This window comes from Danio rerio, chromosome 18 (assembly GCF_049306965.1).
Source record: "Danio rerio strain Tuebingen ecotype United States chromosome 18, GRCz12tu, whole genome shotgun sequence".
Lineage (NCBI taxonomy): Eukaryota > Metazoa > Chordata > Actinopteri > Cypriniformes > Danionidae > Danio > Danio rerio.
The window spans coordinates 1,527,687-1,554,620 of NC_133193.1; the positions used below are offsets into that span (position 1 = coordinate 1,527,687).

Consider the following 26,934-nt stretch of genomic DNA (forward strand, 5'->3'; position numbering starts at 1 on the left):
GGTTCAAAAACAACATACAATATAGCCCACAGTCAGAGCAAACCTCTTATCTGTGTGTGTAATCTTCAGCAGCACGTGTAGCCTCTGTTAGAGAGTCACTCCATCATTCTGAGTTCATAATGGTCTAAAATAGTTTAAACATGGCAGTTTGTTCACGTTTGCTGAAATAATAATGTGCTCCATTTTATTCCGGCTTCTCCTTTGTTTTTTTCGCGCTTCTCTCGCGTTTGTCAGTGTCTGACAGGGTCGGGTTTCAAAAGCACGTCAATAATCAAGCGCACATTATTATCATCAGCTCAAGAAGTTTGTTATTTCATATATAGACGCGCGGCGAGCGCAAGCAAGAAAACAAAACCGCTTGCGCTTCAGACTGGCTCAGGGTAAATCTGCTCTTCTTTTTGGCTTTGTGGCTGTTCATCAAGACGATGACAAGGTTTGTTTGAGCCCGGGTTGACCATGGCTCGTTATTGTGTGTGTGTGTATGTGTGTATATATATATATATATATATATATATATATATATATATATATATATATATATATATATATATATATATACACGCTGTAATCTCTTGGTTCGTTGGCTGTGTATTTTAAACATGGCGGCTCTTTTGCTTTTATTCTGGCTTGTTGCTTAAGTGAATGACGTATCTCTGTAAAACAATAGTGTTCAGCTCCACATTTTGGTACTCTCGTGTTTGGAACCCTTTAGAAAGAGTGCCGAAGAAGTGGTACGGTTGGGTATGCCTTTTTGACAGTGGAAACAGCCATAAAAGCGTACCGAACCGTACCATTCAGTGGAAACGGGCCATAATTTTGCACAACATAAGCATTTGTGTGCCTGAAAAGGCACTTTTTGGACATCTGTTTTCAAATGCATGATTGTGCAGGTCAAAGGCTTCAAACTTTTAACCATATCTGCCACCCCTGAACAGTTGTGTAGATCCCTTTAATACCACTTAATTAACCGATTAATAATCATACGCATCGTCAGACAGCTGAGCTACATCTGCTCAAAACGAGAGAATGAGCCAGACTAAATTATGCCATTAATGACCCATCTCAGGCCCACTACCATTGCTGTATTAAAGCATTAATTCTTCCCCAGAGCAATATTAAGACACCTTAATGGTAGAGAAGTGAGGCTTTTAGGGTTTTTTTTGCGCAGCTTTTTTGTGTTCTGTTCCAAGATGACAAATATATCGAGACAGCCATGAGAAACGTATACTTTGGTACTGGGATGTGGTTTTGTAATTTAGTATAGTTTATTTAATGCCGCTTTACAGCCTTATTGCCAATTTTGAAGTGCTTCTAATCCAACTTTAAAATGGAAATTTGCCACAATTAAATTCTAGTAGTAAGCAAGTTTGGGATGCCAGAATTGAAATGCAACAATAAACTGGCTAACAAAGCCAATATTGTAATACTCATTTTTAATCAATTAATTATACAATGCAATGTTATATATTCACTGAAATTGTAGCACAATAACATTTTAACGTGCCACCTAAAAAGTATATTTATATATTGGATTGTTTACTTCTTGAAATGCAGTTTGTTAAATTTATGCAGTTGTCATTTCATCTTCGAGTCAAATTGAAATGGAGCACATACTGCACATAAATCTTGATTTGTATATTAATATGCATAGCCTGACTTGCAGCGTACATTAACAGACCACAAATTAGGCTGGCTATAAACACTGCTGGCATTTTGGAGATGTTTCAACATTTGCTCAATCAAACTGTCGCACCATTTCAGGGAAGCTGCTCTGCTCTGCTCTGCAGAGAATGATGGGTAATGCAATATGGGAATTCTTTATGTAACATCTGGTTTAGTTTCATCACTCTTCCTCTAAACCATCAGAGAAGACCGTGAAAGTAGCACCCACAGTTTTACTCAAATCAACCTTTCATAGACTCACCAGGGACGTCCCAGTGTAGTTATTAGTTATTGTTCTGAATCAAGAGGACAGACTCACCTCAGTCTCTTGGTGCTCCACCTGTTTGGCTTCATGCAGATGTGAACTACAGTAGATATTAATCCTGTTAGCTTGTTTCATAAGAGAACAATCCCACCTTGTCTAGCTCTCTCCAGACAGAGTCCTTATGATATCCCATTCCTATATAATGTGATCTACTGTATCTGAGGTGGGCTTGAATGCCTGTAGTGGTCAGTCTACATCTACACCAGCTTGTGTTCAGTGATTTCCTGTGGGCCTTCAGTGTTAGCAGAGGCCTGCTCGTGCAGGACAGTGAGTGTGCGTGTGTCTTTAGTGTGTTATCCTCTCTGAGGGGAAGAGGATTTAGTGCTCAGGTTCCTCTGCAGTGCAGGCTTCATTCTGAGCTGCGTCCTCATCTGCAGCAGCGTGACTGGGCAGAGACGATCTCTCACACTGGGGCTGCTCTGGAGGGCCCTGACATTCACGCAATGCCTTATTTCCCAGAGCCAAAAAGCTTACAGGTGGGTTTAGGACTGCATTTTTTTCTGATGAGGTTTAGGTTATTAGCCCTGAGGACTAGTAGAGCTCTTGTTTGTTGTTTACAGTATGTTATGGCTGCATGATACTGGAAAAACATGCAATCTGTGGGTCACAACCATAGTAAAAAATATGAACGTACTGTAGTATCTGTGACTTCACCCATAGGTTTCTGAAGGGCGCAAATGAAGCCATTTTGTTTGTGCATCGTCACACTGACCAGGGCTAACCAAAAAAGGGAAAAGAGGCAGAGCATCAGTGTACTGTAGCTATAGATGTCTGCTAGCATTTTGCTTAGTTTAGAGAAACGCTTATTCCTTCATTCGATTCCTGCGATTCGTTTGTGTTCTGGCCACATGTGCTTGGTTGTGTGCTATATTAATAGTGGTTAGTCTTTCAAAAACACTTGTAATACAGTGAGCCACTAAACATTGTTCTTATAATGCTTTTCTACAGGAGGAAATTGTGAATTACTTTAAATCTGTTTTTGTAAATGCAAGGCTATTGATGGTATCCAGGCATAACACCATGACCGACTGTTTTATTGCCAATATATAATCACTGTCAGATTCTGGAGTGCAATAAAGTTATAAAGAAAATTATAAATGATCGTAAATTTTGATTGTATACAATAGGCTTCGGCGGTATCAAAATTTTGATACCGTCAACTCCTCCCTATTTTACCCCGGTATACAGTATTATTGTGCATAGTTAAAATAAAAATGATGACGCAAGGCTCAGACAGCGTCACCAAATTGTTGGCTTGTGCCTAAAACATTCAGAAACTGAATACCGTATATGCAACCTTAGGTTCGCGGTCACCTGTTTGTCTTGTTTGTATTTTAGATCTGCGCAGGATGCTCTCACTCATTCACACACACACACGCATGCACGGATGCGTTGCTCGCTCGGGAGCGATATTGTCAGACCGTGCACCCACTCCCTTTCAAATTACACCAGAGTTACCAAACGCTCCCGCGCTTTATTCAGAAATTCAGATGGAATGCAGACCTCTAGTTTATATTTACCACAACTCCCTTCTCGTTCGGTCAAAACCAGAAGTACTGCCAAACTGCAGGTCACTTGGTGTGTGACTCGCCGTCTCTCTCTCTCTCTCTCCCCCCCTCCCCTCAACACTGTTCCGTGATGACAATCACGCATGCGCATTTGTTGGCATTAAATAAATAGTATTTAATACTTGTCTTCTATTTAAGTGCATTGTTTTTATGACGGTATAACGGTATTGAAACTGACGCCGTTGCTATTTTTAGATCCCGTGCAATACCATATTGTCGTATTACTGCCCAAACCTAGTATAAAAGTATATGATTTCACTCACCTGGAAAATGGAGGCTACTTGAATGCTTTGTGAGCACAATTAAGTGCACACAGCACGACATATCATCTGATAATTGTAGGGAATGATTCCAAAAGGCAACTGACTGTGTAAAGCCACATAAAACAACACAAAAATATGTTGTATATGCCAAGCTCAGCAGCTAATCAGCTGAGGGGATGTGACTGAGACCGGCGAGACCTAGTTGTCTCTCAAGTGGCCACGATTATGCAGACTTAATATAAAAATGGATGAGTTATAAAAAAAATACCCCCCCCCCCCCCCTCACAGTTGTCATGAAGTATAATCATTTTTTGTACCAGGCTGTAAACCTTTTTTTTCTGCTGTAAAGTTGGCCATTTTAACATTGGGGTCATTAGAAATGTGCTCTATTATTCGTCTTATTCTTTGAGTATGAGTGGGCGCAGCCATTTGAATAATCACTTCCATTCATTTTTAGAAGTTAAAAACGGCTTATTATGCTGCTTTGTGTGGCAAACTGATATTTTCTTTATTAGTAATTCACTTTGTTTGTGTAGTCATGCAAACATTTGTTTGTAGCGCAAGCAGTTTGACCATGTTCTGTTATTTTATTATTCTGATTCAGTTGCCTATGGGAGAAATAACTAGGAAGTTCTAAAACAATTGCAAAAAAAAAGAGCACACTTCCGCATTTAGAATAAGGTCAATAGATCCAGGCTTAAAGTAATTTTGATGAATTGCACTTTCAGTTACTTACATATTAGCTTCATGAGGGAGAGCGGGAGGTTGCTGTTTAGCAACAACCTTTCATTAAAGTTGTCCTAAAACTATTGAACAACACCCATTCTTACACATTGACAATTTTGAGAAACGTTTTTTGATCCACTTCAAATCTGGGCTACTATATACTTGTATTGGATGTTTTAAAACAGTGGTTCTCAAACTTTTTTCATCAAGTACCACCTCAGAAAAAAAATTGTCTCTTCAAGTACCACCAAAATGAGCAGTATTGAAATACAGTAGCGTAGTTGGCCTAGTTAAGCAGCTACGACTCTGCACAGTTAAAAAACATGGCAAATTACCTCAGAAATATAGGCTATATGTCATATGACGTATTATATAGATAATTTTTGATACATTTTGAAATGTGTGCAGCATGTACATGGCATATTTCATTTCTCCACTTACCACTAGAAGGAAGCCTGTGTACCACTAGTGGTACACGTACCACAGTTTGAGAACCACTGTTTTAGAATAAAGAAGAGCACACTTAAAGTTCCAGTCACTAAACATCAGAGATGTTTTCCAATATAAATATTTCAAATCAAGCAGTCTTATATTGGTCACAGTGTTTCCTCTAGGATTTTTTCTAGCTGTGGTGGCAGGCCTTTTTTTACACCGATCTGCCAACCTGTGGCGTTATTTCAATGACATATGTTGTGAGCATAGTATTAGAAGTAGAGATCGTATTTATGTAATAAATGTGTGCACGCCCCCTCAAATATAAGCCGCTTCAAGAGTGCGCAGATCTTCTTGTGCGCTCTCAAATAAACACTTGTGATTTAGTGCGTTTATGTAACGAGTATGTCTCCAGCATTTATTAGATTTCCTAGGATTATTTACGAATGTTTCTAATAGGCCTGCAGAGCGGCATTAATGCACCCTGAAGTAAAGTGAAGCGGCTATACACCGTGTTTGCTGGCCTCACGCACCTGTCAGTCAGCCAGTCAGTCTGTCAGTCAGCACGTCACCTTTAAGGGTTAAGCAAATGATGCACAGCACTACTACGGTTAATACATTTGGTGCGATTATCACCTGCTATAAATAAAATAAATAATTTTTTTTTGAATGAGAAGCTGTAATGTAGCCATTGCGGTATGTATTTTGGCGTGGCGCCCCGCCACGGAATAATGAATGTAGCAGAAACCATGGGTCAACTTGGTAACATCACATGCTCAGAAATTAGCCTTGATTGCAAAACCCCAAATGTGGAAAAATTTAGCCTCAAGTTTCCCTGTTGCATAGGCTGACATGACTGCATTTGCAGTGGCAGACCTGACTGGAGATTCATGCTTCATGATCCCCCATTGAGGGACTCGCATTTATAGCACAATCAGTGTGTTAAGCTGTTTTAACTGTACGTGTATAAGTTGTGTACAGTGTAAATTAAGCAGTTCTGAACTAGTGGCTAAATTCTTCCTGCTCATTGGACTCTGAAATGCAGCCACTGTTTTCATAGCTGGGATTCTTGCAGATAAAGCAGGGAATGTGGTTATTAAACAAGCCTAGAATAACAAGCTATCTATGTGGCATTCCCTTTCTGACTAACTCTGACCTTCAGTGTCCTTGTTAGCCTCAGGCTATTTCTGTGGGCTGTTGTATGCAGGCAATCAATGCCATGGCAACTGCTGCATATATGTACCCTAAGTAGTATTAGCATCTCATCAGTCGCACTAAACCACAGTTGCATCATTTCCTGTGGCATCATAAAGGGGAACATCCTGTCCTTTCACTGTGAGTGTGTGTGTGGTGAACTGCACGAGGACCTGGATTTTCCAGCCTGCCTGTCTTAGTCATCACATGACTACGTGATGAAGAGTGTGTGAGCGTGTTTGACGTGATGTGAATCTCCTCACGTACGACAGCCCCCTGTGACATCATCAGAGTGGAAGAAACTGTGGTTTGCTTAGGCTGGCGGCTGCAGTGAAACCTGTGCCAGTGGCATACTTTGTGCCGTCCTGTGGTATTTAATCATTTTTTTTCTAATGCAGATACACTGTATAAAATATCTGTTAATGAACTTTTTCTGCATTTAGCGATTCACACATGTTTTTGGTTTATTTACGGTGTTGAATTGCATTGTGGGATGTGAATCTCTGCTCTGATGTCTTTCGATGTTGAAACTACACTTTAACAGTGACTTATTGATGTTTTTGTAGTTGTAAGTAGGGAAGGAGTGCTGTGTAATTGGGGAAAATATCTAATTGCAAATTATTATTATTATTACTATTATTATTATTTAAGGGTGTCACGATTTCTATTTGAAATCTAAATCGATCAAAATTCATGCTCAATTTCGATTATCAAATCAAAACATGGAATCGTCGATGCTGGCACGCTCCCATGTAACGTCAGCTTGGCTTGCAAAGCGGAAAAAAGACACGCTTGTTGAACTGCAGACGCAGGAGAACCGTCGACAGAGTGTAAACCCTCTCCTCTTTCAATGAAGTCGCCAGTGTGAAAGTATTTTGGATTTCCAGGGAGTTATGTTGACAACATTCGTGTTGTATGCTTTATCGTAGCTTCTTACTGCTAAAATGCATTTAGTGTTAGTTAAAAAAAGGAACTGCAAAGATATTAACCAACTCCAACCTTTATTCAAATTAGTTTATAAATATTCAGAAATTAAACACTAAGAGTAAACAGTAATGGGTTATGTCGTTAGTTATCTTCTGGTGCCTTCGTGATTTATTTATTTTTTTCATATGGTGTAAAAGCTCCATACAACTCTGAAATTTTACTTTGCTGTTGCTAGTTACTAGATTGAGTGTCACTGGGAATACTTTTAGTTGACTTTTTGCCAAGACACTCCTCATTTAGCTGCCAGTTAGAGGTGTGAACCTACACTAATCTCACGGTTCGGTCCGATTACGATTATCATGCCATCGATTCGGTTCAATTCGATATTTCGGTGCATCACGGTGCATTGACGGTGCTTTCCATACACAGTTTTATATTTTCTTCACAGCAGCATTTCTTGTATTAAAATGTATGAATATATTTATATACTATTTGTAATACTATTTTGTCATTTAATACAAACAGTCAGATATACAAACTGTAACTTTAAACAAAACGAGCATTTAGCAAATAATATAAACAAATATAAATATCCAGCTCAATTTCTGATCCTTGTCTAGTTCTCTTACACCCCTTTGATTAGTCACACCCTCAACAAAAACGGTTGCGATTGGCTCTTGCGCACTGTGCTCTTCACAGATGAGTGATGCTGATAAGCGGCAGGCGGCAGCGGCGATCTCACAGCTGATGTATGATAGACACGGTGGAGAAAACTCTGCAGACACGCGCTCACTTCTGTATGAAAAAGTAACGCTGTAAAACAGCCGAGAAGAGAAGAAAAGCCACGCCAGCAGGTCAAATGGGCCACTGTGTGTGAGTGAGAAAGAGAGAGCGAGAGAGAGAAAAATGGAGTAGGCTACTTTCATTCTCTCGATCTCAGTGAAATAGGGGCTTTTGTTGTATTTGTCAGTGAAAGACTGATCCAGCAAACACACACAGTGAAATTGTGCAGTTTATGAGTTTTAAGTAGTTAAAGCGCTGTAAATACTCGCGATCGCCTCCCTCGCGACGGAGCGCATATGAGGTAAATGACGTCAGTAATAACCGGTTATGATTATTACTGAACCGATACCGAATTGTCCGCGGCTGCATCGCAGTGCACCGAAGAAACGATTAATTTTGACACCCCTACTGCCAGTGGTGCTTTTTTTTTTTTTTTTTTTTGCATCTGAAGTGGCAGACGCCATCACCATACTTCTCCACGCTTTCCTGTTTGTTTTATTGTGGGCTTTCCACATAGTTCGGTTGCACAATTCTGATTGGGCAGATTGAAAGTGTGCTCACTTAATTGGCTAGTAAGACTGTCAGACACAGACGGCAGTCACGCATTTGCTTTGGGTGGGGGAAATGCATATCACAGCCTCTTGCGATTTTTGACTAATCGTAACATTTCAAATTGAAATTCTAATGTGATTAATTGCACATTCCTAGTTGGGTATAATAAAAGAATTAATAAATAATATCTAGAGAAGTCTGTAAAATAACAATGTACTGGCAGGTTTTTGTAGTGTAATGTACACCAACCCAGACAATATAGCACTGCAAACTATTAAAAAGATTAATAAAAGTCACTTTTCCACACTTTTTAAGGCTAAAACAAATATTAAGGTCTCATAATGCATTTCAAAAGCATAAATAAACAGGAATATATGGAAATTTGTTAATTTATAGGTATTTTTTACAGTGTGGTTACATAAATTCTGCATTAATGAATGCATCTGATTTGATTTGAATTTAAAATTCACTCTTCATTCTGTCACAGTTTTGGGCAGGCTGTGTGATTGTCTATTCTGCGCTTCAGGCTGCGTGATGTGGATTATCTCTGTTTTTAATTGAGCTTTAGTAACATCCACCTTAAGATCCGTAATCCAGGTCAGCTCAAGCACACAAAGACCAGCTCATGGGGTTTTGTGTTTGTGATTGGTGCTGAATGACTGACCAAATGACATGCTGAAACAATAGATGAAGACATTGTGTGCAACTCTGTTTGTATTTTGTGATGCATTCAGCTTTTCTGTTCTGCTGGGCATGTTCAGTTTATTACCTACTCTAGGCTCTGAGTGAATTTCTCAATTTATTTGCATCAGTTTCACCTCGGTTTCTCTTCACATTGTGTTATTTGCGTATACTCTCATGAGTGTTAGAAGTCTTTCTACAGTGACTTTGGTACAGTTGTGAATCATAGTGCTGTGCAATTATTCAAAAAACAGTTTACATTTAGATTTTGCTATCAAACAATTGAGAACTTAATTTTTTTTATTGATTTATTATAGTGCCATATTTCGCCTCTTTCCAGCGGTCTGCATGTGTTTTTCCAAAAAGCCAAATTTTGCATGGAAATGGGTGAATGAAATTTAATAATAATTTTTTTCTTGTTTTAAAAAGCACAAAGGGGAATTGCTGTTGTGTGCCTGCGCTCAGCCTCAGAAATGAACGGATATGAAGTCATATGAGCTCAAGGTGCACCTAAATGGTCAAAAGCAGACAAAAAAAGTGGTGCTATAATTTTTCGCATAAACCCTTGTTTATTATAAATGAATGTAAGGACTTGGGAATGAATATGCATGTGTAACAGTTAATTGGATCTGTGCTGCTCTGTGACAGTGGGCTATATACCTGATCTGGACTGTGCTCATTGACTGAGCTGAATTATACTTGAAGTATTTCAATTGTACCTTCTTTTTCCCCATTTTTATGTAGGACTTGATGTTTTAAATAATTGAAGACTTTTTGTAGTTGCTTTTGTTTTAATTTACTAATATTAGTTATTGATTCTGCTCTGCTATTGACGGTTGTGAAATTTTGTGTCTCCAAGATGTAGATATTGTAGCAACTTTACAGAACGTATATTTGGTTCATGTTAAATAATGTAGTTTAATAGTTTTTTTTTACTTCCATAATCAAGCAGCTCTACTTTAAGTATTTCAACCAGAAGAGAGAGGATCGTGTTTGTGTTCGCAATTCACATTCAGCAGTTATCATCCATAAATCAAAGCCTAAATCCACATTTTGTGAACTTTAATACGAGTTTTGTGACGTTAAGACCTTAAAGAAGGTTTTACATCAGCTTGTTAATATATCTGAGTGCTGTAGTCTGTTGCGTAATATAGACAGGAAACATTCCTTTATGCCACACCTCTTTGCACATGCACTCTCCTACAGTACATGTTTGCACAGCTATCTTTGAGAGGAACTGCCATAGACTTCTTTTGTTACTTGCCCAACAATTTTCTATGAGCTAAATGTAATGTTCCCTGAAAGTTATGCCTCACTGAAACCTTTTGCCTTTTTAGATGAACAACATTCTGTTGGCTGCTACCCACAACGTCCAAAAAGTAAAAAGAAATCAAGGTTTATGGATATTTGGTGTGTTATGACGTTTTAGGTTTAGGACGTTTACGTCTTAAGTCATAAGTCACTTTTGCCAACTTTTAAAGGTTAAAATGTGTTGAAGAAATGGCAATTTTTGTTATTAAAAGAATTCAAGAATTGCAAATTATCATCTGTCAAATACTGTCCTATCCTAACAAACCACCGATCAATAGAAAGCTTTTTTTTTTTTTTTTTTTAAATGAGCCTTAATTTGTTAAACAAGAACTAATACAACATTCTCTCAGACGTGTTTGCATTATAGAGAAGCTGGCACTCTAAATCCTCAGTCTGTGTTTGACTTTAATGGCTAAAGTTCCCGTCACTGTTTATGCTGTTGAGTTTAAATCAGAGTTGATCACTCCAGTCTGCTGTGTCTATGTTAAAGATGCACTCTGCCTTTTTCTGACTCCACAAGTTCAGTCCATCATAGAAAATAAACTCTTAAACCCAGACACATCAGGTCTCCGATTAGTCAGTCGATCATGTGTTGGTCATTTCACTGCTCGATCTCTCTTGTTTGCATTCAAGTAAAATTTTGGCATGACTTTATTGCTTTATTGGCATGACATTTTTTTTCATAGTATGCGTATCTGTAAATAACTAGGTATAAAATATGGAATGTACTTTCATCAGATTATTAAAATATACAATAATGGACCAATAAAAGGCTATGTCTAGGTTTAGTTATAGTAATTGCACAGTTGATTTCTCTCTCTTTTGCAGTAAATTAATCAAGTATGCTACAATTGACAGAACAATTTAATAGAATATACAATAACTGACAAAAAAGGACTCTCTAATTTTATTTATAATTATTGCAATTTTAAACATTGTAGGCTTTGCTCTCTCTTATTTGCTTTAAATTAATAAAATATTATATAGTTGATGGATCTAATTAATAAAAAATACAATAATTGACGAATTATTAGCTCTAATTTTAATTATATTAATTGCAACTATTAACAGTGAAGTTTTCGCTCTTACATTTGTATCAAACTAATAAAATATTATATCATTTACTATAAAAATACTAATATATACTAAATACTATATTTCTTGTTTGTTGTTTTCAATAGTATATTTATTACTGAAATGTTCTCGGCATGAAAATAGCCCTGGTTGCTGGCATGGCATTAAAAAATACATTACATAATTAAATATTAAATAATTGGCAGAACAAATTAATCTAATATACAATTAACAGAAAAAGGCTCCAATTTTAACTACAATTAAAATGAGACTTCTCTCTATTTTGCGTCAAATTAATTAAAGTCATGCAGTTTAAACAGACTTGAATATGAATTAATTATTAGTCATCAATAAATTTCAATTATAATAGTTGCAATTATAAACGGTTTAGATTTCTCTCTCTCTCTCTTCCTCTTTTACATCAAATTATTAAAATGTGCAATAATTGACACAATGAAAACGCTATCTCTAATTTTAATTATAATAATTACAATTATAAACCGATTTTCCCTCTCTCTGTAGGATATTACCAGTCTCCTCCACGATGTCTCAAACTAAAGCTCAGGATATGGGCTCTGCCTTCATCCAGACGCAGCAGCTCAATGCTGCCATGGCCGACACTTTCCTGGAGCACATGTGTCTGCTGGACATCGACTCCGAGCCCACCATAGCTCGCAACACTGGAATCATCTGCACCATCGGTCAGTACGTGCTTTATTGGCATGACATTTGAGCGATCACTATTTCCAACATTTTTTACATGAAAAAATACAGAATAACTTCAACATTGAAGTAATTAATTTTGAGAATTTATTAATGAATACAAGCTTTAATTTACAACATAATATGGTATAATATGCATTAATAAACAATCTAATATAATGTATGGTAGTGCTGTTTGACAATTAATCATGACCAGCAGCATACAAAGTAAGTTTATATTTATATGTTATGTGTGTTTGAGTAGATTAATCATTTTGTCATATATAAATATGGATTTAAATATAAATGAACCGTTTCTATACAGTTTATGCATGTGTAAATGCAAATTCTTATTTGGTATGTGATTTAAGTGGATAACAGCACTTTCCATTTATGTATACAGTATATTACTGTAATATTAATATTGTAATTTTACATTTTATGTATATACTTTTGTATTATAATGTATTAAACATTCCTCAAGCAGCTTCTGCCCTAGCACTTTCAGCTCAAATACAAGTTCAGCGAATGCTCTGGGGGATTTATTGTCAATTAAGTGTTTAATTAATCCATCTTAAACACTTTTTCCAAACTCTCCACATCTTCTTTAATACTTTTGATTTAGTTATTTTCATATTTTTAATACCATTTGGGTCATGAAAGCATGATGTTTAAAGTCAACAGATGGCAGGAAGTGATGGTGCTTTTTTTTTTTTCTTCTTCTTTTTTGTCATGTGACCACAGGACCGGCCTCCCGCTCAGTGGACACACTGAAGGAGATGATCAAGTCTGGCATGAACATCGCTCGCATGAACTTCTCTCACGGCTCACACGAGGTTTATACTGCATTATTTACAGACTCTTGTGCATGTTTCACTCTCTAAAGCTCACATCTGTTCATGTCTGTCCAGCAACAGTCAACGAAAGTCTTTGTTTCAGAAATTATACTCAAACTATCCGACATCTGTGAATCTCCCTGCAAAAAAGCCTTCACAATTTAGGTTTGCAGACTAGCTTCTCATTCAGCAGAAGGTCAAAGGTTACAGAGAGAGTGTGTGTAACCTAATCTACAGTGTGAGGCTATTATAAATAGTTTATCTGTTCCAACCCTGCCAATTACTTATCACGTCTCGGCTGCATGCAGGGTGGAGTTACTTTTCTTCGCTAATAATAAGAGCCGCTGGCTATGAGGTGAACGCCTTTTGCAGATTTCTGAATAATAGTCAAAAGGAATGGAGTTAAAGAGTTGGTTCATACACAAATAAAAGGTATACCATGATTTTCTCGCACGCAACACATTCTGTGAATTCCTTCCTGTCAAATTAAGTCTGAGTTTTCTAAAAAAAAATAATAATATTTGGCTTTTATCGCTATATTATATATATTATAGCTTCAATGGCAAAGGGTGGCTTTTTTAACGGTCTGAAACTAGACCAATAATGCACATCCTTTCATAAGTGTCTCACAAAGCTCCAAGTGGTGGAAAAAAGCCTCCTGTAGTGAAATGATGAGATGATAATAGTGCTAAGTTCGTTCTAGAATTACAGAAGGATTTTTATTATGCATTAAGACTTTGATCAAGTGGTGTATACCAGATGTTGAATCAGTCATACAAAATCGATGCATACATTTCTACTTAAAGGATAAGTCCTTACACAGAGAGTGGAATCTTGCAAATCCTGCACTGTTAAACAGTTATTTATATCCGCTGCTCTTAATATTTGTAAACGACTCTTTAAATGAAGTGAACTCTGAGTTATTCAGTCAAATTTTGACACCACATGAAAACGGTCACTCAGCATGTACGTTTTAATAATGTTAAAGAAGTTATTATATTATATAATTAATATTAAACCACTTTAACTCTGCAGACCCGGTACCGGGTCCGTGACGTCATCGACTTTTGCTTTCAGATTTAAAGGGCTAGCATTGCACCAGACCCCCGTAAGTGGTTTCGTTTGAAAGTGTAGAATCTATATTTTATGCACATATGCATCACTTTAATTTTTATTCTACTGCAAAAAGTTATTTACACTTAAATACACAGTATTTTGGAACCCGAGCTGGGTATTTTACATTGGTTCAGTTTCATTATTTTTTATATGACACATGTACAGGTTATAGCTCAAATGAAAGCTCTTGCCGGTGCTCATACGGTCCTAGCATTCTTTTTACTGAATTATATTCACATATCAAACAGTTGCCGAATGAATCTCGGTGTTTCCATGGCGCAGAAGTGAAAACAATACATTTATGATCAATAAGCAGCCCCAGATAGCACAGACAGCTCATCTCTTACCTTATGCTGTGCGCTTCAGGGCCATTCTCCTCTGTTTTTGAGCTGATGTGCATAAGTAATGCTTTTATATGTCTGACGTGCTCCAAACACAGTGAATTATGTTTGATTAAACAAAAGAATAGTGAAATATGAAAACAATGATCGCTCCCTGTGGCTTGTACAGCACCTCTCATCAGCTATAATACAATAACTTTTGCATAGATTATGGTGGAGACATTTTTCTGTTTTCCTATGATTACAGACATGTGCAGGAACCACCAACATTAATTACAGCACGCGAGACCACACAGAACCTAAAAGTTACACTTTCACATTTGAGTTTATAACAAAAAAAAATACAAAAAGCGCCTCTTTTTTTTTTAGGTGTTTATTATAACACAGACAACATATACAGTTATTTTAAACACTTTCAATAGTGTTTTATGAAAATTTAAAGGGTTTACTTTAAAATGATACCAAATTTTTGCATTTACATGTGGATTTGGGAAGCTTTTAAATTTGGGTAGGCAAAATCCAGGCCGAAATCCATAAATAGCAGCAGAGTTTAAGTGGTTAAGATTAATATTAATATTATATATATATATATATATATATATATATATATATATATATATATATATATATATATATATATATATATATATATATATATATATATATATATATATATATTAATATAATGTATTATATTTCATTACACTACTCACTTTTAATTGATCAGTCATAACATTCTAAGATATATTATCCAAAGGTAACAACTGCTAAATAACGTGGGCTCATCCGATAACTTGTTACACATCCATTGGATTGGAATTTCTTTGTCACACGGGCAATTTGGTTCACACCAATAGCCAGCACAGATCAACAGACAAACAGAAATTACAGTAAACAATAAAATTAATCATGATTAAGTAAAATATTAATAATTAAAAAAAAAGGATGCCAATCAAAACATGTCCAAGAGCAGGAATATCCAATGTCCATGAGCAAATACAACTTGAGTAACTACGTTTCTATTTTGTGACTCTATGTAATGAGCAGGATAAAATACATCCAGGATGGTTGTTTTCACAGAATAAACCCTTCAATCTCATACAACAGTGCTTTGCTTTGCTGCAGATAAGGCTGTCAGGCTCTATTCTGTGAGAACAACCTACTGAATATGCAGTAGTCAGCATTTGAAGTGGATCAAAACCTTTCATCAAAGTTGTCCTAAATCAATTGAACAACAGTCGTACTTGCCTTGGGCTGATTTTCAAAATGTTCAAATGTTGACTACTGTACATTATCCCTAACATAAACCTTACAATTTATTTGGGGGTGCAGTTAATATCCAGCTTTTCTGAATAGCTCAGGTATTTAAATATTTCTGTCGTGTGCAGACAAATTGCTTACCGCTGGCTCTTTTGGTGTGTTAGGACAAAGTGTCATGGTTAAACATTTCAGCCGTATTGAACAAACATTTCACACTCCTAAACAAACACATGTCCAGAAGCCTGTTTGTCCAACAGTGTGACCTCGAGTGTGTGTGTGTAGAGGTCGAGCTGTCACCGTACAGAAGCTACAGAAGCAAAACTAACTAGATGAAGTCATTATTACTACAGCTGTCTGACGCTGATAACATCACGGCTCAAAGGTGATACTCTAACCTGATTTATTAAATCAAACCATGTACAGCATGAATCATAGATCAGACTCTTGACAAATGAACTTTGTGTCTTTCAGATCACACACACTGCATGCACGAGTGTATGGTAACCTAGTTTAACACGTCTAGACACACCTTGACCGTTGCTTAGTTGCATGCATGCATTTGTGTGTGTGCGTGTGTTTAAACAGGAGATTAGAGTGACATCACCTCGCCATCAGATAATTATCATGCTGCTGAGAGATGTTCAAGTGCACTTGTTTAACGTCAGCTGTTACACTAAACCCATTTCCATTAGAGGTATTTATGGTGCGTTTGAAAGTATTGGTGAATATAATTCTCAGAGTTGTTTCTAAGCATTTCAGAAATGTTAGAGAGGTTTAGCTGAAAGGCGTTGAAAAGACTAATGCATATTAAGGGTGTCACGATCCTCCAAATCCTCGATTCGATTACATTTTCGATTCTAAAGGTTCGATTCAATTTTCGATTATGAATAATTAATTAATTAATGAGAAATTAATTATTTGTAGCCTACCGTTTAAACTACCTGACCTGCATGGTCTTTGTTTTACCCATAAAAAAATCATACAGTAAATGAATAAAGGCAAGATACACACATAATTACCACCTGTCAATCACTTTTTCTGCGGGACTCGTGAATAGGCAGTAATCTGTGTCGTTATAATGGCGTCGGTAAAAAAGACGCACAACCAACAGAAACCAGCCAACAGTATCTGAGGTGTTCGCTAAAATGACTGAGTACAAGTGAGTGAAAGATTGAAGCCGTCCTCTGACTGCCTGGACCTGCTGTCTCGAGCGCATGGCTTTGTGAGCGTCTGTGTCTGTGTGGTCACGTGATGTGCATTTTCAGAGGTAGAGAGGAAGGAGGGCTGCTCAGAAATGCTACACGCCACTGTGGATGTCAAATCGTTGTCGTTCTAAAATGCCATTTAAAAACAAAGACAGTGTAAACAGGGCCTGAGTGTGTACTTTTCGCCAGCGGATTTGCAACGGGGGCTGGCGGAGGATCGCGATGCCAGTGTTGTCTATCGTACGAACCCTACGTAATACGTACATAGCAGAGCTTGCAAAACTGTGTTTTTTTTTTTTTTTTTTTGTCGACAACACGAACGTTGTCAACATAACTCACTGGAAATCCAAAATGCTTAAACTCTGGCGACTTCATTGAAAGAGGAGAGGGTTTAAGCTCTGTCGACGGGTCTCCTGCTTCTGCAGTTTAACAAGCACTTCAACAAGCATGTTTTGTTCCCGCTTGGCAAGCCAAGCTGACATGGGGGCGTGGCAGCATCGACGATTCTATTTTTTGATTCGATAATCAAAATTGAGCATAAATTTCGATCGATTTCGATTAAAAATCTAAATCGTGACACCCCTAATGCACATACTGCTGAGTAGTGTAGTTAAAGGCACAGCGTTTAAGATTGGTTCATTTTAAATAGTCGAAAACCAACAGAACAGTCAGGGTTCAACGCTATGGATTTTTTCTAATGGTCTGATCGGGCCAGTGGTTTCAATTTTTACTTGCCCTGCCAAAATTTTGACTGGCCACACCAAAAAAAAAAAAGTTAATAGCTATTTTTCAGCCGCATATTTAAAACAATGCGTCAAAAATAAAGTCTGTGAATCTAGAATTTCAATACTTAAAAAAACACATTAATAAAAGTGTTATGCAAACAAAAAGAGCAGTTTGGAAAATGTGGAGGTGTTTTATTGCGGTTCAAAATAATTAACAAAAGGGGGGCTGACTGTGGGCAAACAGTGCAAAACATCACTTCATTTTTTATTGTCGCGTTCACACGTAAATGTCTGCTTATAAAACGTTAGAAACAGTTATTTTCTTTTAGCCTAAAGGCCCGTGCACACAGAGACGTTTTTTGCTCGTGTTTCCCGTCGACATTTAACGCCTCGTAACTAAATAAAGGGCGTCAATGTGATTGTGCACACCAACGCGCAAAACAGCAGGCGCAAAAGCAGCATTAAAAAAAAAAACGCCTCATGTTTGTTTTTTTGTTTTGACGCACGGCGGGAGTTACAATAAGCAACACTTGGAGGCGCTCAAGCGCAAAACTGTCAATGCGAGCGCACATTGAAGAAGATGCCCAGAGGCGATATGAACGTCTAGCCGCTTATTGCTCTGTGAACAATAATCACTTCTTCATCACTACAGCTGGAGCTGCTGCTTGAACCATCGATGCTTGTTCGAGTCACCAGTAACTTTATAAACAAACGTGTGAACTTCCTCTCCTCCTCTTCTCCTGTGTTATAAGCGGATGTCAGAAGCTTAAAGTTGTGAAAGCGCCATCTAACGTCAAAAGAGTGATTTAGCATACTCTTCAGCTTGACGCCAGTGAAAAGCGCTTGGGTTTGAACACTGAAAAACGTCTCGTAAAACGCTGCCGATAAACGCAAACTAAAAACGCCCCAGTGTGTAGGAGCCTTTATAACTTGATGTTGCCACCATGTTGCCGTTTCTTCTCTGTACTGGTTGTTCCCAGGTTGTGGAAAAAAATAGCATGCTCAAAACATCAAATCAGATAAGCGGAACCGGAAAGCAATATGGTGTTTACGACTTCATTGAGAAGGGGGTGTTTAAAGACTTAAAAGCACAAACTTAATGCACGTAATTGAAATAGTCGCAGACAAATTAAATGTTAGTGACGGCACTGTCCCAATCGGGCCAGTAATGATCCTGTCTACTGTCCCAAGCGTCTCTCGCGCTGGCCCTGGGCCACCAGGCAGTCCTTATTGTTGAGCCCTGCAGTGTTGTGTTTTTTTTTTTTTTTCTTGACTTGCATATGATGGGAAGAAATGGGAAGAATTCAAATTCTGAGAAATAAGCAATTTTAACTAGTGAGACTGGGTGTGTTTTCATGCTAATCACGTCACACACATTGCCCTTTTCTCTCATCAGCAATTGCATCAGGATTTCTCTCGTTTCGTTTCTATAAGTCTTTCTCTGTTCGATATATATATAAAAAAAAACTGACAGGGGTAATTTGTTTTTCTGTGATTTTTATATATTGTGATATTAATAAAATTGCATAAGATAATTTATTAATAATTTTACATTGTGATAAATTTGTAGCGAGTGTTTATTATAAAGTATAATTCATTTTCGTTTCAGCTTAGTCCCTTTATTAATCCGGGGCCGCCACAGCGGAATGAACCCTCAGCTTGTCCAGCATAAGTTTTACGCAGCGGATGCCCTTCCAGCTGCAACCAATCACTGCGAAACACCCATACACTCTCATTCACACACATACACTACGGCCAATTTTAGCCAATTCTCCTATAGCCCATGTCTTTGGACTTCCAGGGGAAAGCAGAACACCCGGAGGAAACCCACGCGAACACGGGGAGAACATGCAAACTCCACACAGAAACGCCCAGCTGAGGCTCGAACCAGCAACCTTATCACTGTGAGGCGACAGCTCTACCTACTGCGCCACCGTGTCGCCCTATAAAGTAAAATAATGATGATAAATTACAAGCAATAATGGACACAATAACATAAATATACAAATGAAATAATACTTTTAAAACATCCAGAAATCCATAAAGTATTAAGTTCAAATGCAAAATAACACTAACCTAATGTAAAATAACACTGTATAGTCTTTATTGCAATAAAAAATACAATTCATCTTTGTTTAAGCTACAAATTGTATAACTTGTTGTGCACAAATAGTTTAAATTAGTTTGAAATTTGATAGTCGCATACCTTACATTTGTTCACAGGAGTAGGGTTCAACTTGTTTATTTTTTATTGCTATTAAACAATTTCCTGTTTAATCATAATCACAACTCAAAATTGCATATTCGCTTATTGCAATGACTATGCTGAAGCGATATATTGTGGAGACCTACTTCATACTACCATGATAATAAGCGGTGAATACTTGTCAACATGATTTCTGCAGAAGTCCTGTAGGACGACCACAACTCCCATGATTCCACACGGTCACGCTGCATCAAAATATGCCTTCGTTTGTTATGAATATACGCTCTCTACTGACTGAAACTACACACTACGGCTTTAAATTCAGGATTTTGAGAGCAGAGTCCTGCCTACTGTTCAAGGAAATTCATACCTTATTTTAATTGGCTTTTTTAGCAATCAAATTTTAGGTCCTCTTGTCTAAAAGCGTCTGAACACACTTTATCACTTTACCCACACTTGAAGTGATTTCCTTTTCTAATGTTAGTGTTTCTCATTGTTGATTCGTTCTTTGTTTCAGTATCATGGAGAAACTATTAAAAATGTACGTGAGGCTTGTGCCAGCTTTGAGCCGGGCAGCATCCAGTACAGGCCAGTGGGCATCGCCCTCGACACCAAAGGACCAGAAATCCGAACTGGGCTCATTAAAGGGGTGAGTTTACTCATTTACCACACATACTGCAGCTGCTTTGGTTGCATCGCCAGGAAGAACGTGTTCCTGAATTGATCCTGGAACAACATTCCAATCAGCCAATCAGAATTAAGGGATGGGTTTACTGTTTAAGTTTAGGCTTACGGTTAGGTTTATGCACTTCTACCTGAGTGTCATCCAGCTATTATTCCCCTCTAATTTTGGGAATAATGTATATTTATGGTTGGGTTTCGGGGTAGGGAATAGATATGGATTACATTTTCGAACAAAAATGATACTGGATCAAAATAGTAGTAGTGTACTACTATTGTGTTTAATATAATGGTTACAAAGTGACTAATTAGTGTCATTTTTAAATGCTCTATTCACTGGAAAGTAAGGCATTACTGTTCATGTTTAGGTTTTAGTTAGTTGCTTATATACTTGCTTTAAATAAATGTTCACAGCTCTGTGTAATTTAGTGAAGCAAGTCATTTTTGTCATAGGCATATATTTTGCATAATTTAGTTTTTCAGCTAAAGCAGCTCAAATTTATGAAATCACTGCACATGCTTAGAAAAGAGTAAGAAATTAGTGAATTAGTATTTATGAAATGGTTTGCATGCATTATAATGTTTAATAAATTTTTTGCAGAGTAATTGGGTTTAACTAAAGAATATTTTGTTTTTTAAATGCTAAGCATTAAATTAGTTTTAATTAAACTTGAGTCAAATGTGGCCCAGATGTTGTTTAATTTCTATTGCCTGTCCAATGAGATTTATAACAATTTAGTCTAGTAATTTTAATGATGTAATGAGTCATTAAAATGGTTAATTTGGGAAAGTAAATTAATTCTGTTCAACTTAAATTTTAACTTAAACTTAATTTTTTTAAAATTAAACTCGAGTCAAACATGGTGCAGATATTGTTTAATTTCTATTGCCTGTACATTGCAATTTATAACAATTTTAAGTAGTATGAAGTCTAGTAATTTCCTTAATAATTAAAGCTTTCACACATGGTGATTTTTAAATACAGTTTGAATTATGTAATTAGTAATTAATTGCTTATATTAAAGGAACTTGCTGCAACTAAATCAGTGTATAGATTAAAAGTAAATGGTTTTAAAGCACCCAGAAATTTCACCAGACTGCTTTTGAGATGCATAGTTTCACTGGCCAATTAGTTTTTTTTTTTAGTGCAAATGTGCATTTCTCTTTCTGTGTGCAAAATGTCAATATTGCATCAGAAACCAAACTGTTAAACATACTTGAGGAATGCCCTATTTTTAATTATCAGACAAAAATGTTCATCTGGAGAGACTTTAAATGAAATATTTGAAAATGTGAATCCTTCCAAAATTGTAAAAAAAAAATTTAACATAAGTAAATCTTAAACCGTTTTAGATTATTATTATTATTATTATTATTATTTATGTATTTTATCTAATGTATTTATTGCTGTTAATGACTTTTTATTGTTAAAATATATTTTTGTAGAATTATAGAAAAGTTAAATTTATAAAATGTGGCAAACTTGATCTGTTTGATCGTTTTTTTATTTATTTATTTTTTTATTTTATTTTTTTTCGCCATTGCATAACCAGAAAAGCTGATATGGCAATAAACTCAAAACTCTCTTTCCCTGTCTGTGTGTGCAGAGTGGCACAGCTGAGGTGGAGCTGAAGAAGGGAAATAAGATCAAGGTGACCTTAGATGACTCCTTCATGGAGAACTGTGATGAAGATACCCTCTGGCTGGACTACAAGAACATCACCAAGGTGGTGGAGGTGGGCAGTAAAGTCTACATCGATGACGGACTCATCTCTCTCCAGGTGCTGCAGATCGGTGAGTGCTGGATTTTAATAGCAGAGGGTGAAATTCATCTAATGGGAATTAAACCGAAAGCACATCATTATTGAAGATCGTTCCCATCCATTAAATATAACATTTCAGCTTTTGCCATCAGAAAGACATTTTGGGTAAACTTAAGTAAAGAAGAATCTTTATCAAATGTAATTTGCGCCAACTAGTGATGGTGAAATGAAGCTTTCTGAACCACTAAAGCGCTTGACACAATTGTGTCAGAAAAAAGGGTCGTTACTTGAAGCTTTCTAAATCAGAGCTCGATGAGGACCTCTTCTGGTTAAAGTGTGGGAAAGCAACTCATTCATGATGTAGTAATACAACAAGAGTAATATAAACAAATTACTCAATTACTGTAGTTTTTACACATATGTTACATTACACCACCGATGACTTTAGTAAAATCCAAGGTATTCATTAGTATTTACAATTATCGTATTCTAACTAGTTCTTCACCATATATATATATATATATATATATATATATATATATATTTATTTATTTATTTATATATGTATATATATATATATATATATATATATATATATATATATATATATATATATATATATATATATATTTATTTATATTTATTTATATATGTATTTATTTATATTTATTTATATATATATTTATTTATTTATATTTATTTATATATATATATTTATTTATATATATTTATATATATATATATATATATATATTTATATATATATATATATATATATTTATATATATATATATATATATATATATATATATATATATATATATATATATATATATATTTATTTATATATATATATATATATATATATATTTATATATATATATATATATATATATATATATATATATATATATATTTATTTATTTATATATATATATATATATATATAAATAAATAAATATATATATATATATATATATATAAATATATATATATATATATATATATATATTTATTTATATATATATTTTTATATATATATATATATATATATATAAATATATATATATATATATATATATATATAAATATATATATAAATATATATATAATATATATTTATATATATATATTTATATATATTAATTTTTTTTATATATTTATTTTATATATATATATATATATATATATATATATATATATATATATATATATATTTTTTTTTTTATATTTATATATATATTTATATATATATATATATATATATATATATATATATATATATATATATATATATATATATATATATATATATTTATATATATATATATATATATATATATATATATATATATATATATATATATATATTTATATATATTTATATACACATATAGGACCTTGCTCCATTTAAAAATTATACAGAATAAAAGGACGTGTGTGTATACACACACACATGCACACGTTCTTTTATTCTGTATAATTTTTAAATGGAGCAAGGTTATTGTTTTAAACAGAAAAATGTATGTAAAGTGTTTTTCAATGTGTACAAACTGAAAATGGCTAAACAATACTAGCAGAATTACGTTAATTGGACATCTTTATAATATTGGAACACCTAAAAGAACTAAAACATTGTTTGATTATTGATGTGATAGCATTATTTAATTAATATTTTACAGATCTATTTTATGCAAGTAAAAATATGCATCTATACTTTATACAACAAAATAAATGGATAGTTAATAAATAAGATAACATTTATTAAAATTATCACTTGCTATAAATGAATTGAGCTTTATTGCACAGTATTACATGAATAAATAACAAACAAATCAATTATTTAAAAAATGTATAATTAATGGATCAGATGTAAAAAAAAAATCAATGTATTGGGAAATTAATGGGTATAATTAATAAACAAGACATTGTTGAATAAAATTATCACTCTAAATTTAAATGAGCTTTATTGCACAGTATTACATGAATAATGAACATAATAGTGTTGTAATAAATATTTTACAAATTAATTTATGCAAGTAAAAAAAATGAATCTGTACATACAAAAAAAAGGATAAATTTAATTAAAAAATAAATAATTTAAAAATAGCTTTATTATTATTATTTAAATAAATGTAAAAAAAAATCACTCCTCTTTGCTCAGGGTCTGACTATCTGATCTGTGAGATTGAGAATGGAGGATCTCTGGGCAGTAAGAAGGGTGTGAATCTGCCGGGAGCCGCAGTGGATCTGCCTGCAGTCTCAGAGAAGGACATCAAGGATCTGCAGTTCGGTGTGGAGATGGGAGTCGACATGATCTTCGCCTCCTTCATCCGCAAGGCCGCTGATGTGCAGGCAGTCCGAAAAGTGCTGGGAGAAAAGGGCAAAAACATCAAGATCATCAGCAAGCTGGAGAACCATGAGGGAGTGCGCAGGTCAGTGGGTTATATCGCTTTCTCAAACTACATATGAAGTATTATTAACCCTCAAGCACATTACATTTTGCAGACCTGAATCCTCGATGCACGAAGGTTTCTGGTGTGATATGTCATTCGATCAAGTTCAGGCATTCAATCCTTAAACAGTTGATTTTGGTCTTTTGGCTTATAGTTGTATAATAATCTTAGAATAGTAAAAATAACAATAGAAAGTAAATGTAAATATTGGAGGATTGTATGTATGTGAGAGATGTTTGATCGTTTGAATGTGTTTTGTTTTATTTATTATTATTATTATACATTTTATGTTTCTGATTTTAATGCATCGTTGTTTGTCAGGTTTGATGAGATTATGGAGGCCAGCGACGGCATCATGGTGGCTCGTGGTGATCTAGGAATTGAAATCCCCACGGAAAAGGTGTTTCTGGCTCAGAAGATGATGATTGGTCGTTGCAACAAGGCAGGAAAGCCAATCATCTGTGCCACACAGGTCAACAGACTATACACCCCATACCCTACAATACACCCCCATATTAACTCGCATTTATAAGAAAAAAAAAACATCATCTAGGAGGTTTTTATTGAAGGCAGAATTGTTAAATGTTCAATATTGTTTAGAAAATTATTAGATGTTTATTAGGGATGCGCAATATAATGTTTCAGCATTGATACCGCAGTGTGATCATTCACAATGGTCACATTGCAGGATATGAAATGCTGACTCTGGTTTATAATTGATAATTTGCATGTGTTTTTGAGGTTTGTGACTGAATGAGGATCTTAAAGCATTTAGGCCTAATAAATTGTACCAATTACAACTTCATTTATTTTAATAAATTATGTATAAAGGGAAGATTATGCAGTAATATTTCACATTTAATTATTCTATACCTGAAAACAGTTAGACTCCTCGGAAAACAATTTATTGTTTGTATCGTTTTTTTTTATACTTTATTGCATTTATCTATGCGTGTAGAGTCTTTTATATGTTATGCAGATGCACTCTCTTACAGGACTATACCATTAAATCAAAAATGACAATTTTCCAGCATCATCTGCTGAAATTGTAGTCAATATATAATCGCAGAAAAACAAAATATTGCAATGCCAGATTTTTCTAATTGTGCAGTCCTAGTTTTTTAATAATTTTATAAAATGTACAAGAGCATGTGATCTGAGAATAACTGGTATGAACCCTTTGTGAATCAATGGAATTGTTAGCTGAATTAAGCTTTTTTTTTAATTCATGTAAGCTACATAAAGATTATAGAACAACAAATATATAAGTCTGAAATTTAGACCCACCCCCCATCCCAATGTTTTGCTTTCATTAATGTTAACTTTCAGATGAAAAAAACAGATGTCTGTTTGATGCTGCTGTAGTTTATGAGTGTGCATATATATATATATATATTCATGTAAGGCATAGAGAAATAACTAATTACCTTTAACAAGACTCCTCGCAGTCATGAATAGTTTTTCAAGTATATTGTGCAGTAGTTTTTTTGGAAAGAAATCTTGAATTTAGACTGATTATGGGGATTTTTGTAGGGGAATGAATCATGGACAAATTGCTAGCAAAAGAAAATGCTATAAAGCAAAGAATGAAGTAAAACAAAGGGTAATTTCTGGATTAAAACAGTATTTAGATATAGAAATCATATAATCAATTGTAATGTAAAATGTAAAAAACTGTATCTATTAAGGAGAAATGTTTTATTAAAGTTGCAAATATTGTACTTTTTTGTTCCTGAATGCTTCAATCTCTCTTGTAATGCTTTTAAAACACATGCAAATGATAAACATTCGCTCCTGTTTTGGTTAAGCTTGATTAAGCGTAATCTCATGCATATCTCAATAGGGTATATGTCAAGCTAGTGTTTTTCCCATACTGATAAACTTCCGGTGATCTGTTATTGTGAGTTTTTTTCTAATTTATACAGTTCCTTTTACAGCATCAATGTTGTAATGTAATTAAAATACATTTAGTTAAAAAAAGCTTTGGCATTCATTTAGTTGCTCAAGCGTAAAACGAGACAAAATGCCGTTTACCCGTCAGAATCAGCAGGATAGCGCAGAAGCTCCATTGGATATACTGGGGTAAAATAAATGCTCATTACAAAGACATGGCGGGGGGAAATGTAATGTAATGCAGTGCTTCTT

The 26,934-nt window shown here is 35.0% G+C and overlaps 1 protein-coding gene across 4 annotated transcripts in view; it reads left to right on the forward strand.

The window, feature by feature from the left end:
- Positions 1 to 26,934, forward strand: part of pkma (pyruvate kinase M1/2a) — a 45,309-nt gene that overhangs the window by 5,808 nt on the left and 12,567 nt on the right. For all 4 annotated transcript variants that reach the window (XM_073928919.1, XM_073928920.1, XM_009293364.4 and 1 more), the window contains 6 exon segments: positions 12,021 to 12,199; positions 12,945 to 13,036; positions 20,407 to 20,538; positions 22,178 to 22,364; positions 24,498 to 24,768; positions 25,111 to 25,261. In XM_073928919.1, coding sequence (XP_073785020.1) covers positions 12,021 to 12,199; positions 12,945 to 13,036; positions 20,407 to 20,538; positions 22,178 to 22,364; positions 24,498 to 24,768; positions 25,111 to 25,261 — 1,012 coding nt within the window.